This window comes from Bubalus bubalis, chromosome 4 (assembly GCF_019923935.1).
Source record: "Bubalus bubalis isolate 160015118507 breed Murrah chromosome 4, NDDB_SH_1, whole genome shotgun sequence".
Classification (NCBI taxonomy): domain Eukaryota; kingdom Metazoa; phylum Chordata; class Mammalia; order Artiodactyla; family Bovidae; genus Bubalus; species Bubalus bubalis.
In genome coordinates this window covers 42,083,697-42,100,229 of record NC_059160.1, presented here as the reverse complement: position 1 = coordinate 42,100,229, position 16,533 = coordinate 42,083,697, and the positions used below count along the sequence as shown (strand labels likewise).

The 16,533-nt window shown below is 40.0% G+C and overlaps 1 protein-coding gene across 4 annotated transcripts in view; it reads right to left on the bottom strand.

The window, feature by feature from the left end:
• BICD1 (BICD cargo adaptor 1) overlaps positions 1–13,404 on the bottom strand; it is a 250,083-nt gene extending 236,679 nt beyond the window's left edge. For all 4 annotated transcript variants that reach the window (XM_025283478.3, XM_025283475.3, XM_025283477.3 and 1 more), the window contains exon 1: positions 13,192–13,404. In XM_025283478.3, the coding sequence (XP_025139263.3) occupies positions 13,192–13,404 (213 nt within the window). The remainder of the gene's footprint in view (positions 1–13,191) is intronic.
• Between the last annotated feature and the right edge of the window lie 3,129 nt (positions 13,405–16,533).

The window sequence follows — 16,533 nt, the reverse complement described above, 5'->3', positions numbered from 1 at the left end:
AACAGATTTTAATGCAGTTTGTTCTGACCCAAAAACCTGTGATCTTTCCAATAAAATACCTTAATCATATTTGCTCATGTCTTTCCGTCTAACAACAAATAACTAACTTAAAGACCATGTCTTCCTCACTTTTGGATTAATACACTCAGCAGAAACTTGGCATATAACCAATGCTCTCTAAATAATAAATACATGAATGAATGAATGACCAAGCATCCATTCCAGTCCCTCAGGGACTAGAATATCATGGCACAGAACCAGTAATACAATATAAAACTGTCCTTACATCACAGAGGCTACCAAGTGGCTCAGATGGTCCAGAATAAGGGACAGAGAGTAGAAGAATGTTAGGTAAAGATTCTGGTTCAAGGAACAAGGCAAGGCAACACAGTATCTTTTTTTGGAAGCTGGTTTAATTCGTCAAACAAATAATTATTTTTAAAACAAGGAGAGTCTAGTTCAACTTCTTTTCAAAATAACTACCTTAATTATTTCATCTCTTTTTTCACCCTAAATGAACGCAATACCATAAACATCTCTTAAACACTTGCTATAGGTAAGGCAGAGAGGAGAATACAACAAACCTCATAAATTACCTGATTAATTAAAATCCTTTCCCTGAAAGAGGTTACAGTGTCCTTGAACGTACACACAGGTCGGGGGGAGGGAAGAGTAGGCCATTGTGACTCTTGTGCTCAAAACCTCCAGAAATTTCCCATATAACTCAGAACAAATGCCAAAGTCCTGGTAATAATTTAAAAGCTGCTGCATCACTGATACTCATTCCTTCTCTGACCTCATCTACTGCTCACACCACTTCCCACCTCCTTCCAGCTATACACTCTCTTTGGCCATCCCTCTCCAGGCTCCCTCTGACCTTTCCCCACTTCTCTTGCCATTTTCCCCTTCCCTGCTCTATTTTTCTCTATCTAACATTCTACTTTACTTATTTATTTTGTTTATTGTCTCCCCTTCCATTCTCCTGCAGAATGTAAACTTCATGAGCATGTATATTCCTGTTGGTCTTGTCTCTGCTGCATTCTCAGCACCTAGATCTGTGCTTAATACATAGGAGGTATTAAATATATTGTTATTGTAGAAAAGAATGAATGAACCTTAGTCAGCTTTATGCAATGACCTACTTGTTCTTGGTATTTACTTTGGTGTCCATTGTCCACGTTTCTAAATCACATTTAGCATCACAAATTAAAATGCAACTTATAAAATTTTCTCTTGAAATTGACGATTCTTTCCATTGTCATTTCCTGAAATGTCTTACTGTAAACATTTTCTAAAAATATAATTGTGGTTTGAGATCCTGGTCTCAATTTTAGCAAATAATAGCTCATATTATCCCAAATGCTTCAAAGTGACTTGCAAAGATATATTATCTATTCGGCTAAAATGAAAAGAGCATATAAAACTTGATTGGAAATAACTGCAGTGATTAAGATAGAGAACCTAAGAATTCTTAAAAAAAAAGATTCTAGTTCTAAATTATTTTAAAATATTAACAAAAGGGTTATTGCTGTTTAGATCATTAGAATGAAATAATTAAATCATAGTTAATTGTGAATTACCAACACTAAGAACCTTTATCAACTTAAAATATAAATGAAAGGGCCAAAAATTCAAAAGTATTTATAATTTGTTTTCAAGTGTATTATATCATTCTTTCTAATCGTTGCATTTTCTCCTAATTGTATGTCCTTGAGGTTTTGAGCTTAAAGGCTCCATGCATATATCAGCATTAGCAGAAAGAATATCAGATTACGATTTAAAGGGGAGGAAAATGGCCATGTATGCCAGAAAGATAGTCCGTAAGACAACATTACTTTCAGCTCATCAAACAAAATCATGTACAAGATTAAATTTATCCTATCTCCATCTAGTTACCTCACATCAACTTCAAAAAATCTTCTAATACTATCTAGAGAATGGCAATCAGTGAGGCTTATCAACAAGGCACATTCATGTTATAATATAAACCTCTTTCAATTTCAAAAAATTGATGGCTAAGAGCTCTTTAGCAGTGACATTTGATTCCACATTACTCTGCAGGGTGCCAGAGAAAAACAAAGACCCATCATTCTGAGCCTTCTATTTACAGACTCAGGCCAAACTGCAAAAAACATTCTTAAGGAAATTGCTACTGTTATTATGTACTGCCCATGAATGTAAACAGGTCTCTTTATTTCAACTCTAAATAGAAAGATAGAAACACAGCAGTTAAATATTACATTTTAGAGTTGTGCTATTTCTCCATAAAATAGTGTTTGAAAACACTAAGAATAACTAAAAGAACAGGTGAGAATAACCCCCAGAAGTTAAAGATTAAACCATCAAAGCAATTCTCTTTATGAATTTGCAAACTTTAAATTAATAAGTATTTATGAATTTTCAAAGAAATAGAGGAAAACAATAGAATGGAGAAGACTAGAGATCTTTTCAAGAAAATTGGAGATACCAAGGGAATATTTCATGCAAAGATGTGCACAATCAAAGACAGAAATGGTAAGGATCTAATAAAAGCAGAAGAGATTAAGAAGAGGTGACAAGCATATACAGAGGAACTATACAAAAAAGGTCTTAATGACCCATATAACCATAATGGTGTGGTCACTCACCTAGAGCCAGATATCCTGGACTGTGAAGTCAAGTGGGCCTTAGGAAGCATTACTACGAACAGAGCTAGTGGAGGTGATGGAATTCCAGCCAAACTATTTCAAATCCTAAAAGATGATGCTGTTATAGTGCTGCACTCAACATACCAGCAAATGTGAAAAACTCAGCAGTGGCCACAGCACTGGAAAAGGTCAGTTTTCATTCCAATCGCAAAGAAGGGCAATGCCAAAAATGTTCAAACTATAGTACAACTGTGCTCATTTCACATACTAGCAAGGTAATAGTCAAAATCCTTCAAGCTAGGCTTCAACAGGTCAAGAACCAAGAACTTCCAGTTGTACAAGGTGAATTTAGAAAAGGCAGAGGAACCAGAGATCAAATTGCCAACATCCACTGGATCATAGAGAAAGCAAGGGAATTCCAAAAACACATCTACTTCTGCTTCATTAACTACACTAAAGCCTTTGACTGTGTGGATCACAACAAACTGTGGAAAGTTCTTAAAGAGATGAGAGTAGCAGACCACCTTACCTGCCTCCTGAGAAACCTGTGTGCAGGTCAAGAAGCAACAGTTAGAACCAGACATGGAACAATGGACTGCTTCAAAATTGGGAAAGGAGTATGTCAAGGCTGTATATTTCACCCTGCTTATGTGACTCTTACATGCAGAGTACGTCCTGGGCTGGATGAAGCACAAGCTGGAATCAAGATTGCTGGGAGATTCAAAAGGGAGGGGATGTATGTATACCTATGGCTGATTCTTATTGATGTTTGCCAGAAAACAACAAAATTCTGTAAAGCAATTATCCTTCAACTAAAAAAAAAAAAGATTGCTGGGAGAAATATCAACAATCTCAGATATGCAGATGATACTACCCTAATGGCAGAAAGTGAAGGGGAACTAAAGAGCCTCTTGATGAAGGTGAAAGAGGAGCATGAAAAACCTGGCTTAAAATTCAACATTCAAAAAATTAAGATCATGGCATCTAGTCCCATCACTTCATGGCAAATAGATGGGGAAACAATGGAAACAGTGACAGACTTTATTTTCTTGGGCTCCAAAATCACTGCAGATGGTGACTACAATCACAAAATTAAAAGATGCTTGCTCCCTGGTGGCTCAGACAGTAAAAGCGGCTGCCTACAATGCAGGAGACCTGGGTTCAATCCCTGGGTCAGGAAGATCCTCTGGAGAAGGAAATGGCAACCCACTCCAGTACTCTTGCCTGGAAAATTCCATGGATGGAGGAGCCTGGTGGGCTACAGTCCATGGGGTCGCAAAAAGTCGGACATGACTGAGCAACTTCACTTTCACTGGAAAAAAAGCTATGACAAATCTACACAGTGTATTAAAAAGCAGAGACATCACCCTGCTGACAAAGGTCTGTATAGACATAGCTATGGTCTTTCCAGTAGTCATATATGGATGTGAGAGTTTTAGACCATAAAGAAGGCTTAGCGCCAAAGAATTGATACTTTTGATTTGTGGTGTTGGAGAAGACTCTTTGAGAGTCTCTTGAACTGCAAAGTGATCAAATTAGTCAATCCTAAATGAAATCAACCCTGAATATCCATTGGAAGGACTGATGCTGAAGCTGAAGCTCCAATACTTTGGCCACTTGATGCAAAGAGTCAATTCATTGGAAAAGACCATGATGCTGGGAAAGATTGAGGGCAGGAAAAGGGGATGGCAGAGGATGAGATGGTTAGATGGCATCACCAACTCAATGGACATGAGTTTGGGCAAACTCCAGGAGATAGTGAACGACAGGGGAGCCTGGCATGCTGTAGTTTATGGAATTGCAAAGAGTCGGACACAACTTAGTGACTGAACAACAACAAAATTTGTAACAGAGCAAGAAAACAGACACAACAAAGGAGACAAATAACTTTTAAAAGAAATTTCATACAAAAGGAGACAAATAACTTTTTAAAAAAACTTTAAAGAACCCTGAAAGATCAGAAATTATACACTTTTAGCACACATCTTAACTGTCTAATGCAGTTAAGTTTCTGATGATGTTTGTTGGTTTCTCATGTCTTCACTTACAGAAAAAAAGGCTTTCCCATGTCTTCATTTATAGGAATTAGAGAAGTAAAAACAGGTGTGACTGAGGTTTACGTACTAGCTCATAACTTTCCAGTTTTTCTTACTAAACACACATTTCTACAGAGTCACTTACTCCTAGAGTTGGAAGTTTCTAGGAGAGAGGCTGTCAGCCCTGGCTGCACCCATGGGAGTGGGGTTAACATGCTGAAGCCCCGCTCCATCTCCAATGGCTGAACTGTCTCAGATGGGGTCCAGGCAGCAGGAGCTTTACAAATCACCCACCAACTGATCCTAGTGAGTAGTCTATCACCTCTTCAAAAAGAAGACCTCACGGGGTATCCAGGCTCTGTACAAACACTTCCAATGTTGAGCTCCAAAATCTTATTTGAAGAATCTAAAGACAATATACTACTTTATGGATGGTCATTTTTCAAATGAATGTTTCTAATTTTCCTTTTTTTACTGAGGTATCATTGATTTACAATATTATATTAGTTCTCAGATATATAACATAATCAATCAAATTTTTATATATTATACTCCATTTAAAGTTATTATAAAATATTGGCTATAGTCCCTATGTTGTACAATATATTCTTGTAGCTTATTTATTTAATACATAATAGTCTGTATTTCTTAATCCTCTATCCTTATCTTGCCCCTCTCCACTGGTAACCACTAGTTTGTTTTCTATATTTGGGAGCTTGTTTCTGTTTTGATACATTCATTCATTTATTTTTTAGATCCCATATACAAGTGATAATGGGCTTCCCAGGCAGCTTAGCAATAAAGAATCTGCCTGCAATGCAGGAGCCACAGGAGATGCAGGTTTGATCCCTGGGTCGGGAAAATCTCCTGGAAGAGGGCATGGCAACCTCCTCCAGTATTCTTGCCTAGAGAATCTCATGGACAGAGGAACCTGATGGGCTACAGTCCATAGAGTCACAAAGAGTCAGACACGACTGAAGTGATGCATGCACGTAAGCATGCACACGTATGTGATAACACTTGTCTTCCTCTTTTTTTTTTTTTTTTTGTCCACGCCATGTGGCATGCCAGATCTTAGTTCCCTGACCAGGGATTGAACCCAAGCCCCCTGAAGTGGAAGAGCAAAGTCTTAACCACTGGACCACCAGGGAAGTCCCATCTCTGTCTGATATTTCACTAAGCATAATACCCTTCAGGTCCATCCACGTTGTTGCAAACAGCAAAATTTTTCATCCTTTTTATGGCTAAGCAGTATTCCACTGTACCACATCTTCTTTATATAAATGGTCGATTTTACAGGGCAAAATGACCCACCATTTCCCCTAACAACTACCAGCAGAGTTCCACAATCTTTGTACTTGTTCCTTTTCCTAAAATTCACTTCCCTCAATCTCTACCTGACTGGCTCATTCTGATCACTCAGATCTGGGCTCAAATGTCATCCCTGGGAGAGGTTTTTCCTGATCATGTTTTCCCCAGCAAGCCTTCATCTCTTCACTCATGGCATTTCTCACATCTGACATGTGTGTGTGATTGCTGACTCTCTCCCCATAAGCGTCATTCAGGGAGTCCCATCTTGCTATCTTCAGAAAGCAGCACAGTGCCGCCAACATAGTAGCCACTGAGTAAAAATTTTTGAATGAATAAATGAAATAGAACAAGAAGTAATGGACATGCCTCTGATGAAGCCTGTGTTTTTAAAAAAAGAAGTAATGGACAATCTAAAGAAAAAAAAATCCAGTTGGTATAAAATGTAAAATAGTTGACAATGTAGATTATAAAATACTAGGCCAATAAAAATTATGGATGGTTTTCATTTTCTTCATAATTTTGGGTACTTTATTGTCTTCAATAAAAGTAAATTATATTTATAGTTATAACCAAAGTAGTATTATAATAAAAGTAATTTTTTCTGAAAAGTTAAAAACAAAAAAACCCTCAAGTATCACAGGGCAAAGATGGGATCACGTAATGAGTCCCAGTTGCTTCTGCATCATCTTGGCTTCTCCCCAGGACCCGGCATGGACAGGATGTGGCCATACTGCAGGATGCAGGACCAGCTCTTGCTGGCCCTGGAAACCAGCCACCTATTATGGTGATCCATGTAGCTCCAACACCAGCCAAGAAGACAAGGAATCAAAATCACTGCTAATCCACCCAGAAAACTTTCCATCATTTCCCTTGGTATTATCACACAGGCCTGTCATGGGGCAACCCAACAAATTCCACCAGTTTCTATGATACACACACACATGTTTTCTCTCTCACAGACCACCCAAGCTATCCTTAGGGCCAACTCTGGTCACCTCCCCACCCCCTCCAGCCTCCAGTGCCAACCACACTCCCTGAGGCTCTCTGGTTTTCTTCCCAAATCAGTCCCATTTGCTTCATACTTGAAACATCAGTGCCTTAAAAATACAGTCCTGCCCTAGAAATACTTCATTTTAAAAGGATATACTATTAAATTTAAATGTCAAGTTACAAAGTAATATGTATGACATTATTCCATTTTAATAAAAACAAAAGAACAACAAAAAACTTGCATGTGGATTCACATGTTTAAAGATATTTAAAACAAGTATAAGAGAATACTCACCAAAGTGCTAACACAGAGACAGAACTGGGAGGAAAGGAAGGGGAAACTACTTAATTGTCTACGCTTTTACTTGACTAGGATCATTGCCACAAATGGTCATAATTATACAGCTATAATTTTTAAAGAGCAGTCAAACTCTTGTGGCCAAAAAAAGAAAAAGTGCTAATGCACTCAGTCAGTGAGGGTTGGGGTGCTGCTGCTCCTACCACCCCTAACCCACGAGGTCTGCAAGGGCTGGTTTTCCTCACTGGGCCAGCCCAGCTTCTTGCCCACTGTTTATGAGTTGGCACATCTCCTAATTTAGAATGCAATCAGAGTAACTGGTGAAAACATTGTTAAAATATTTGTGTATTCCATATTCTGGAAGTTAGGACTGAATAAAATGACAGCCAACTGCACAAATTATTCATTTGTTTTATTAAACTAAGAGTTGAGTATTTTAATTTATCAAGCAACTTATGCCTCCCCTCAAGGAAAACATGAATTTTAAAAACTCATATAACTCAGGCATCAACTTTGCCCTCTAAAACTTTCCCCCTAGAACCTTCCTTTGTGAATGAAACCACCTTCTAATCCATCCTGGTATTCTCAAACCTACTCTCTTCTTCACTCTCCACAACCGGTCACATCCAACACCACCTTCCACCCTACATCCCCTTAACAGCCCTCAGGTTTGTGCCCCCTCACACCACTACCCCTACTGCCTCTGCAGTTCCAATCCACCCTCTATGACCAACACCATGACCTTCTTAACCACATGCTGACTCAGGTGTTGGAGCCTCTCAGGTAATAAGTGCAAAGAAAATGGGTTTCTTCCTGAACCAGGTTTCACCACTTCACTTTGTGGCCTTGGGAAGGACCCCTAGCTTCCCCAAGACTAGGTTTTCTCTTTTGTATGATGCAAGCCATATCTATCTTGTAAAAGGATTGCTGTAAGAATTACAGATAAGGCATGCAAAGTGCCTAGTCCTAAATGGGGTTGTATACATAGTTCAAGTCTTTATTACTTTAATTATTTTCTTATCTGTTAAAAAAAAAGGCAATAAACCTCTGAGTTACTTTGAAGATTAAATAAGATGTAAGGCACCAAACAGTTCCTGTTTCCTTTCATTTCCTTTTAATGGTTCCCCAGCTCTAAGACAAAATACAGTCACTGATACTTTCCCAATTTCATTTTCTGCCACTTCTCCTTCAGCATAATCAATTATTTAACAGTCAGACTCTGCACCTCTTTATACCCTCCTCTCCTTCAAAGCCATGTTTACAGGTAAAATCTTAGGTGTGGGAAAGTCCTTTACTATGTATTTCAACATGCAAGCTAATTATCATATTTTCAAATTTGGAATGCAATATCCATAGAGTACAAGCATATTTAAGAGGAAGACAGGGGAGAATATTTGTAAGTATTAAATTTTGAAAACCATCTTCAAATCATGGCTGCTGTACATGTTCATGCAAATATGATGAATGTGATGAGAGACGATAAAATTTTGCTAAGTAGTATCTGAGAAATTACTTCGCTAGAGATGAAATTTTGAGTTGAAATAAAAAGAAAAAAAATGGTGCAAGTTAGACAAAAAGTGAAAGTTGCTCAGTCATGTCCGACTCTTTGCAACCCCATGGACCATACAAGTCTATGGAATTCTCCAGGCCAGAATACTGGAGTGGGTAGCCTTTCCCTTCTCCAGGGGATCTTCCCAATCCAGAGATAGAACCCAGATCTCCCATATTACAGGAGGATTCTTTACCAGGTGAGCCACAAGGGAAGCCCGCAAGTTAGAGAAACTAGGTAAAAAAAAAAAGAAGAAATATGATTGAAAGTGTGATTATGTTTGCTTGTTGAGGTTGCTTATAAACACTTTCCAAAAGTATATGTCCACATACTTTAGATGTTTTCATTAACTTGATAATAAATGCAACTGTAAGTATAACATTTCTTCTTTAAAAACAATAAAACTACTAGCTTAGATAAATAAATACTTTCTCTATGTTTCTTCATAGACTGGAAAATAAATCTGGGTTTTTCCCCCCATATGATTTTATGATTTAGACTTCACAAAGAGAAGAGAAACTAACAATCTTTCTAACCATAAGAGGGGAAAAAAATGAGTTCTGTTTAAAGATGAACTCAGGTACTTAAATGACTTTTGTCAGGTCCCTAATATGACAATCTCTAAAAACATTTAAGTTCAGTGTTTATTTTTTGGACGATTTAATTAGAATCCTGAAAAAGCATCAATGTGGCTATAAGAGGAAAAGCTGCTCTGTGTCCACAAAGTGCTCCCTCAGCACCCTGTGTCTATCCTTAGTGTCAGGCTGACAAAAGGAGGAAATGAGGTAAAGATTCTTAGTAGAGAGTGCACTGTAACCTAGCTGCCAAACTTTTCTAAAGTTGTCACATGGACATGTTTTCATGCTATCAGGAATGCTGAATCATTCCTATCGAAGAGGATCTCTTAAAACTTCTCTACATTTAAAAAAAAAAAACTTCTCTACATTTTAAACATTTTTAAAGCTAAAAAACACAACTCTTAAAGTTAAATTTTAGGGTTTTTTTTTTTTTAAATGAATGTTTAATTCTCAAATTATTTTAGAACCATGACTCTTCTTCAAATACTATTTTGGCCTGGGTGACAGGTACAGTGCTCATTTACACACATCCCAAAATTACACCCAGCCAGGCCCTCAGGCCACTGAAAAGCAAGCATTATCCGTGAAATCATAAAGCCATGGTCAAGTATTTTAGTGGACATGTACTTTGTCCCGCTCTCCAAAGATGATGAAAAGGAGAGCAGCATGATGATGTCAGAAGTCATTCTTTTTTCACAGCATTAGTATTTTTTTTTCTTCAAGTATGGAGAAGGAAATGGCAACCCACTCCAATGTTCTTGCCTGGAGAATCCCAGGGACGGGGGAGCCTGGTGGGCTGCTGTCTATGGGGTCGCACAGAGTCGGACATGACTGAAGCAACTTAGCATGTTCTTTTGTAATTACAACAGTCATGTAGGCACAGGGCAGAGCCCTAATGTTATGAAGCCAAGACAAAGAGCATTCCAGGCTTAGGAAAGAAAGTAACTAGATAACAATTAATGAATTAATCATTTTGATTCTGCACATCTTCAGCAATACTGCTCACTTGCATTACAGTCAGAGCTGTACACAGCCTGGGAAAGGGGGGCAGCAGCATCGCTGGGTGCTGACTCTTGAAAACAACATGACCTGTTAAAGACTGAGCCATGTCGCGACACTGCAAATTACTAATGTCCAACTTGAACTTAGCACAGTATTTTTCTGTTGACTGGTCCCATTACTTTTAAATAAATTATATCTGTTGAAACAGCTAGGAAATAAACCAAAGATTTTATACTTGGCTTTATAGTTTAGTGCAGCAACATCATCTCCTATATATACCTTCAAACGAACAAAACTTCCTTTTGATAAATCAGAGCACTAATAAAATGTATTTTTCAAAAATGACTTCTTTGTGATATCATCACTGCAATATTTTAGTTTCCACAATTATTTTACATTTACTTTTCACACAGGAAATATTATTGAGACTGATTTAGCTCATTTAAATAATACTCCCACCTAAAGGATACATTGTGTTTAAAGGGTCAAAATAACAGGTCTCACTATCAAATATAATGATTAATTTTATTACCCTAAAATACACTTTTATATAATTGTATAAGCCAGTTCACTGGGAACTTTCAATTATATTTATGCTAAATGCAAACTCAAAATACATATGTAAACAAGTATCATTTGCTGACAATAATTTTGATAAATATTTGTTAATCTCCTGATATACAGAACAAAATACACCTCAATTTTTGTAGGAAAAAAATTGTAATTGGTATTTGCATTATTCTATATTAAGAAAAATGTCACAATATTCTTATAAAACATTTTTTCTCATTTTTCCTATGATGCTGATGAAAGTAATACACGTAGCTTTTAACACTAGTCACTACATATACTTCCTCATTTTCTTAGTCTTTCTCTGACACTAACCAATATGGACTGGTGAATGCTTGATAAAGTATATATTCTTCCAGTATAAATTTATTCTTTCATAAAATATTTACTGTATGCTCACTATGTAGTGGGCTTTGTGTTAAAGACTTTGGATGCAATATTAATTAAGACAGATTCCTTGCCTAGAGAACACACGGTCTAGTAAAGGCAAAAGACAATTGCATTAAAGTTTACTATATATGGTGAATGCAATGACACAGAAAAACCATAGTAGGGTTATTTGAATCAAGCAGGAAAGCTAGTTAACAGTTATATTCCATTTCATTAAATTAAGTCTACCATCTTTATCAAAGAGGTGATGGCTTAACATTGCCTGGTTTGCACTTCCTTGTCTTGGTAAAACAGTGTTGATAAGTGTAGACAACATCAAACCATCCCTGAAAATTACAATCACCATCCTGTTTGCTGACTTCACCAGGTTTATCATTATTGAATTTAAACGTATCAGGTAAAGGCCTAATCTAAGTTGGAAAATACCATTAAATCTAGTTGTAGTTAAGAACAGACATATACTTGGTAAAAACAAAAACAAAAGACAAAACCAAAAGAACATAAACTAGAAATTTACAGCCTTACACACAAAAAATCAGATTTCCAATTGTGGTTTTTACCATATGTTTATTTTTTTTTTTTGACATTTAGGCATAAGAATAAAAATAATATATATCTGAAAGTATAAATGTTTACCATATTATGTATTAAATTAGAAGGCAGGTTGATTAGATATGTCATAGATCATGCTTTTTAAATATAATAATACAAAACAAGACAGCCCCCTGAGAAACTGTTTGAGTACATTATAAGAAAAACATGTATGATTAACATTATATACGAGATTAGAATTAACATTTTAAATGCCAACAGGCACATAAAAATAAAGACGTGCCACACAGAAAAGCAGTGTGTACATTTTCATTTATGCTACACATAGTACCTCAGGAATTGGGTAAAACAGACTGAATTTCTTCAACAATATGTATATTCCTCTAAGTCTTTTGATAGGAAATCAAAGTATATTCACTACTTATTTTTTTCCAAACATTAGCTAGTCTTTAAAAGAAGCCAATACCAAAAGATTAAAGAGGACAACTGTTATATATACATGGTCCATTTGTGACATTCTGGTTTTATATATACAGTCATTTAAAACAGAAGAGCCTTATTTGAAATGCACCGCTACTCATGCATTTGATGCCATTCTTTCAGACCATCTGTAGGGGACTTAATTTTCCCTGGTCAGGGTGACCTTATAAGACTCTGGGCATGGCCCATCCTCACTCAGAGGGGAAACTGAGGCAGCAGCAATCCCCAGCAGTAGAGTTGTTTTTCTCCTGCAGCCAGACAAGGATAACTAAAGCCAAGGAGAAGGAAGAGTGCTCACTCTTTTTCAAATGGGATTGGCGGGGAATTCTCTTAATAACAGTTTCCAATCTCATCAAGAAGTGGTTACATTCATCAGAAGGCTGAGGTTCTACATCCTTTGAAACTGTGGCTCCTCAATACAAACCTACTCAAAGCCTTTGTGGATTATGGGATTGTCACTGAAACCTGAGCTTGATATAACAGCAGTTTTGAGAAGTTTGATTTATGCATTCCGACCCGGCTGAATGTCGCCTCTGAGTGCTGAGACTTGAGGACTCTTACGAATCTCCCTCCCCCACAGGCCAAACAGCCGTCGCCTCCCAAATTCCAGATTATGCATTCATTTCCTGGGCAATTTCCCTCTTGGGGCTAAAACAATGGACTCTTTCAATCTTTTCTTATCTACAAGGGTTCTAAGTGAAGAAACAGTCCTTTCAATAGTAAGCTTCCCGACTACTTTATAAATGATGAGTGGGCGCCGAGGGTGGGGGGACCAGGCCGAGCGGGGAAGAAGTGACAGGCAACTCACCTCTTTCAGCTGCTCCAGCTCCTGTTTGAGGCTGTCGTATTCAGCCTCCAGCTCATCATACTGCTGTTTGAGGGTCAGCTTCTCTTCCAGTACCACCAGTCCGTATTCGGCCGCCTGGATCTTTTCGTGGGTGGTCTCCGTGAGCTCCTTGGTCAGCCTCTCTATCTCGGTCTTATAATGGTCCACAGTCTGCAATACCTCTTCCGCGGCCATAGCCCCGGTGGATGGAGGTAGGAGTGGGTAACCGGGTGGAGGAGATGGATGCACAGCAGGCGGGGGAAGGGAGAAGGAACTAAAGAGGGAAGGATGAAAATGGGAAAAGAATTGCCTCTCCGGCAGCCGCAGCTACACTGCCTGAGAACCTGGCGAGAAACGCAACATGGAGAACGCAGGGGAGAGGATCAACGGCGAGGTGGCAGCTGCTGCGGCATGTGTCCTCCGGGCCGGACCCTGCCTGCGGTCAGCAGCGGTGCGGCATGGCCCAGCTGCGGCGGCCGGGGGCGGCAAGGGGCTCCGATTCTGCTTATTCAGAGGCGCGCGGCCGCCATGTCTCGGGGCAGCGTCACTGCAGTCTCCCCAGGTCCCGCGCTCCGGCTCGCAGCGCCCGCCCGCTCCACCTGCTCCCTCCGGCCGCGCTGCAGCCGGTGCGGAATGATGCAGCGTCGGCCCGCTCCCTCCCTGCGCGCTGGCCGGGGCTCAGAGCGGGAGGCGGGGAGGCGGACGGAGTCGGCGCGGGGGGAGGGGGAGGGACCAGACGGAAACCTCCGGAGGCGCCTCCCGCCGGTCCGCACCGCGGGTGCCGGGGGCTGAGGCTGAGAAAGCTGGACGTGTGCGGGGTGGGACCCCAGCCCGGCCTGGCCCTGCCCAACCGGCTGGCCGCCGGATGGGTGTCGAGGCCCCAGAGGGTGGCTTAGGCGCCTAGCTCTCGCTGAGACGTGAGCCCGAGCTCAGGAAGCTGCCTGGAATCGGTGCCTTCCTCGAAGAGAAGCAAACGGTAACTAGCGCGCTCGTGCCCGGGGCCTGAGCATCCTCTTTCAGACGCCCCGGTCTCGCAGCACCCTTCCCGGTCTTCTGCACCCAAACGCTCTGCTTCCAAAGCCTTCTAGGAGCACCCCGCCTTCCGACACACACACACAAGGTTCCTGCTTCCGCCCCTTCCGCCTCCTTCGTCTCCCCTTGTGCCCGCTCCTTTCCCTATCCTTCACCTCTGCTCTCTCCAAGTAACCTTACTGTCTCAGGACAGTCTTCGCTAAAGATTGTTTGCCCTCACCCAAGCTTTCTGTGTCCAGTTTATCACATCACTGCTTAGAAAAAGATCTATAATGTAGGCCTCTGGGTACTGTTATTTCTTGCCCCAGTAGTTCTACTCCACGGATTCTTCAATAAAGGAAAACTGCATGAAATTCCCTCTATATAGTATCAACAGTACCCTACAATACATAGTCTTAAAAAGAGCTAATAGTTCTGGAGACCATGTGCCAAACATTCTAAGTATGGTGTATGCAATCTCTCCCATCCTAACAGCAGCTCTGAGGTCTGGACCATTACAATTCACAGGTGATGAAAGAAAGGCACAGGGAATTTGAGTGATTTGCCCAAAGTCAGGCAACTCTTAACTGATGAAGCCAAAATTTAATCGTAACTCTAGAGCTGTAACCTGAATCATTATGTTTATTCACCTTCACTCATTACTAATGCAAAAACAACAACTATATTACATGCTTATAAAATGTAATCAATATGAAGAGTGATAATGAAGAGTCACAAAAGGAAATGAAGGCAAGGTCAGAGTGAAAGAGAATAAAGAATGAAGAAGAAATGGGAATTGAGAACAACCAAGAAGAAAGGCAGCAACAGGAGCAGAAAATGAGCTATTTCTGTGTAACTAGTAGATTGTGGAGGCGCTTCCCAGGTGGAGCTAGTGGTAAAGAACCTGCCTGCCAGTGCAGGAGATGTGGCAATAAAAGATGTGGGTTCGATGCCTGGGTCAGAAGATTCCCTGGAGAATGAAACAGCAACCCAATCCAATATTCTTGCCTGGAAAATTCCATGGACAGAGGAGCCTGGCAGGCTATAGTCCTTATGGTTGCAAAGAGTTGTACACGATTGAAGTGGCTTAGCATGCAATAGGCTATGGAGTCAATAGATCAAGGACCTGACCAGTTTCTTCCCTCTCTCCTGGTGGCACTTATTGCAGAGTTGTTTCTAAGTGGCCAAGAAGTGTTCAAATACACACACACACACATGCTCTCTCTTTAAGTAGGACTCTCCCTTCATTGTGTACAAGGTGAAGGGAAAAAAGACAGTGGTTGATGGTGTGGGAGGAAGAGCAAATGACAATGTCCTTATAAAGCCTTGACTAACAGGTTCTCTGGATGTGATTCTTCAAAAATAGACCAAAACAAGAGATTCCTTCCACATGCTCACAGTTACAACAGGATATTCTCTTGTGATTATCTGATCAAGAAAGGAGAGACGAGAAGGCAAGGGAAGGAGGGGGGAGAGGAGGAAAGGGAAGGGAAAGGAAAAAGAAAACACATGAAATTTGTTTTGGATTTGGATCACCATGAAGGAAATGGCAACCCACTCCAGTATTATTGCCTAGAGTATCCCAAGGATGGGGGAGCCTGGTGGGCTGCCATCTATGGGGTCGCACATAGTCAGACACGACTGAAGCGACTTAGCAGCAGCAAATTCTATTCCAGCTTTGCAGCCTCGATCTCACTGCAGTTAAGAAGCCCATCCCCACCCCATGTGCTCCTTTAGTGTCCAGTCTCCGTGACAAGGACGAATGACTGTGAACTGCTGAAGAAAAGGAGAGGAAACCTGTAATTGCAGTTAGCTAAACTGCCTTCTTCCCAGGATGCCCTCACGCCACAAAAGTATAAGCACAGTTCTTCAAAGGGATCACAACACTTGGGGTAGATCGCTGTGTCTCTTTTTCCTCTGGATAGAACAAAGAATGGAGTTTTATTCTGTAACTTTCCTAAGTTTCCATTGCCACCCATTGCCTATGCCCCATTGTCCTGATTGATACAATTTTGTTAATCAGCCTAACTTCATTAAGACATGTATACTAGTTTAATAGTTTAAGATTTGATTACAACTTTAATCCTTTCTAAGTCAGTATTTAACTTGAAAAAAGTAAGCATTTCCTTATATATCATACTCTTCCAGTATTGCAGTTATATTTCTCTCTTTATTCATATATGTGTCATAGTGAAAGAAAGTGAAGTCGCTCAGTCATGTCCGACTCTTTGCGACCCCATGGCTACCTCCATCCACGGGATTTTCCATGCAAGAATACTGGAGTGGCTTACCATTTCTGTCTCCCGTATCATA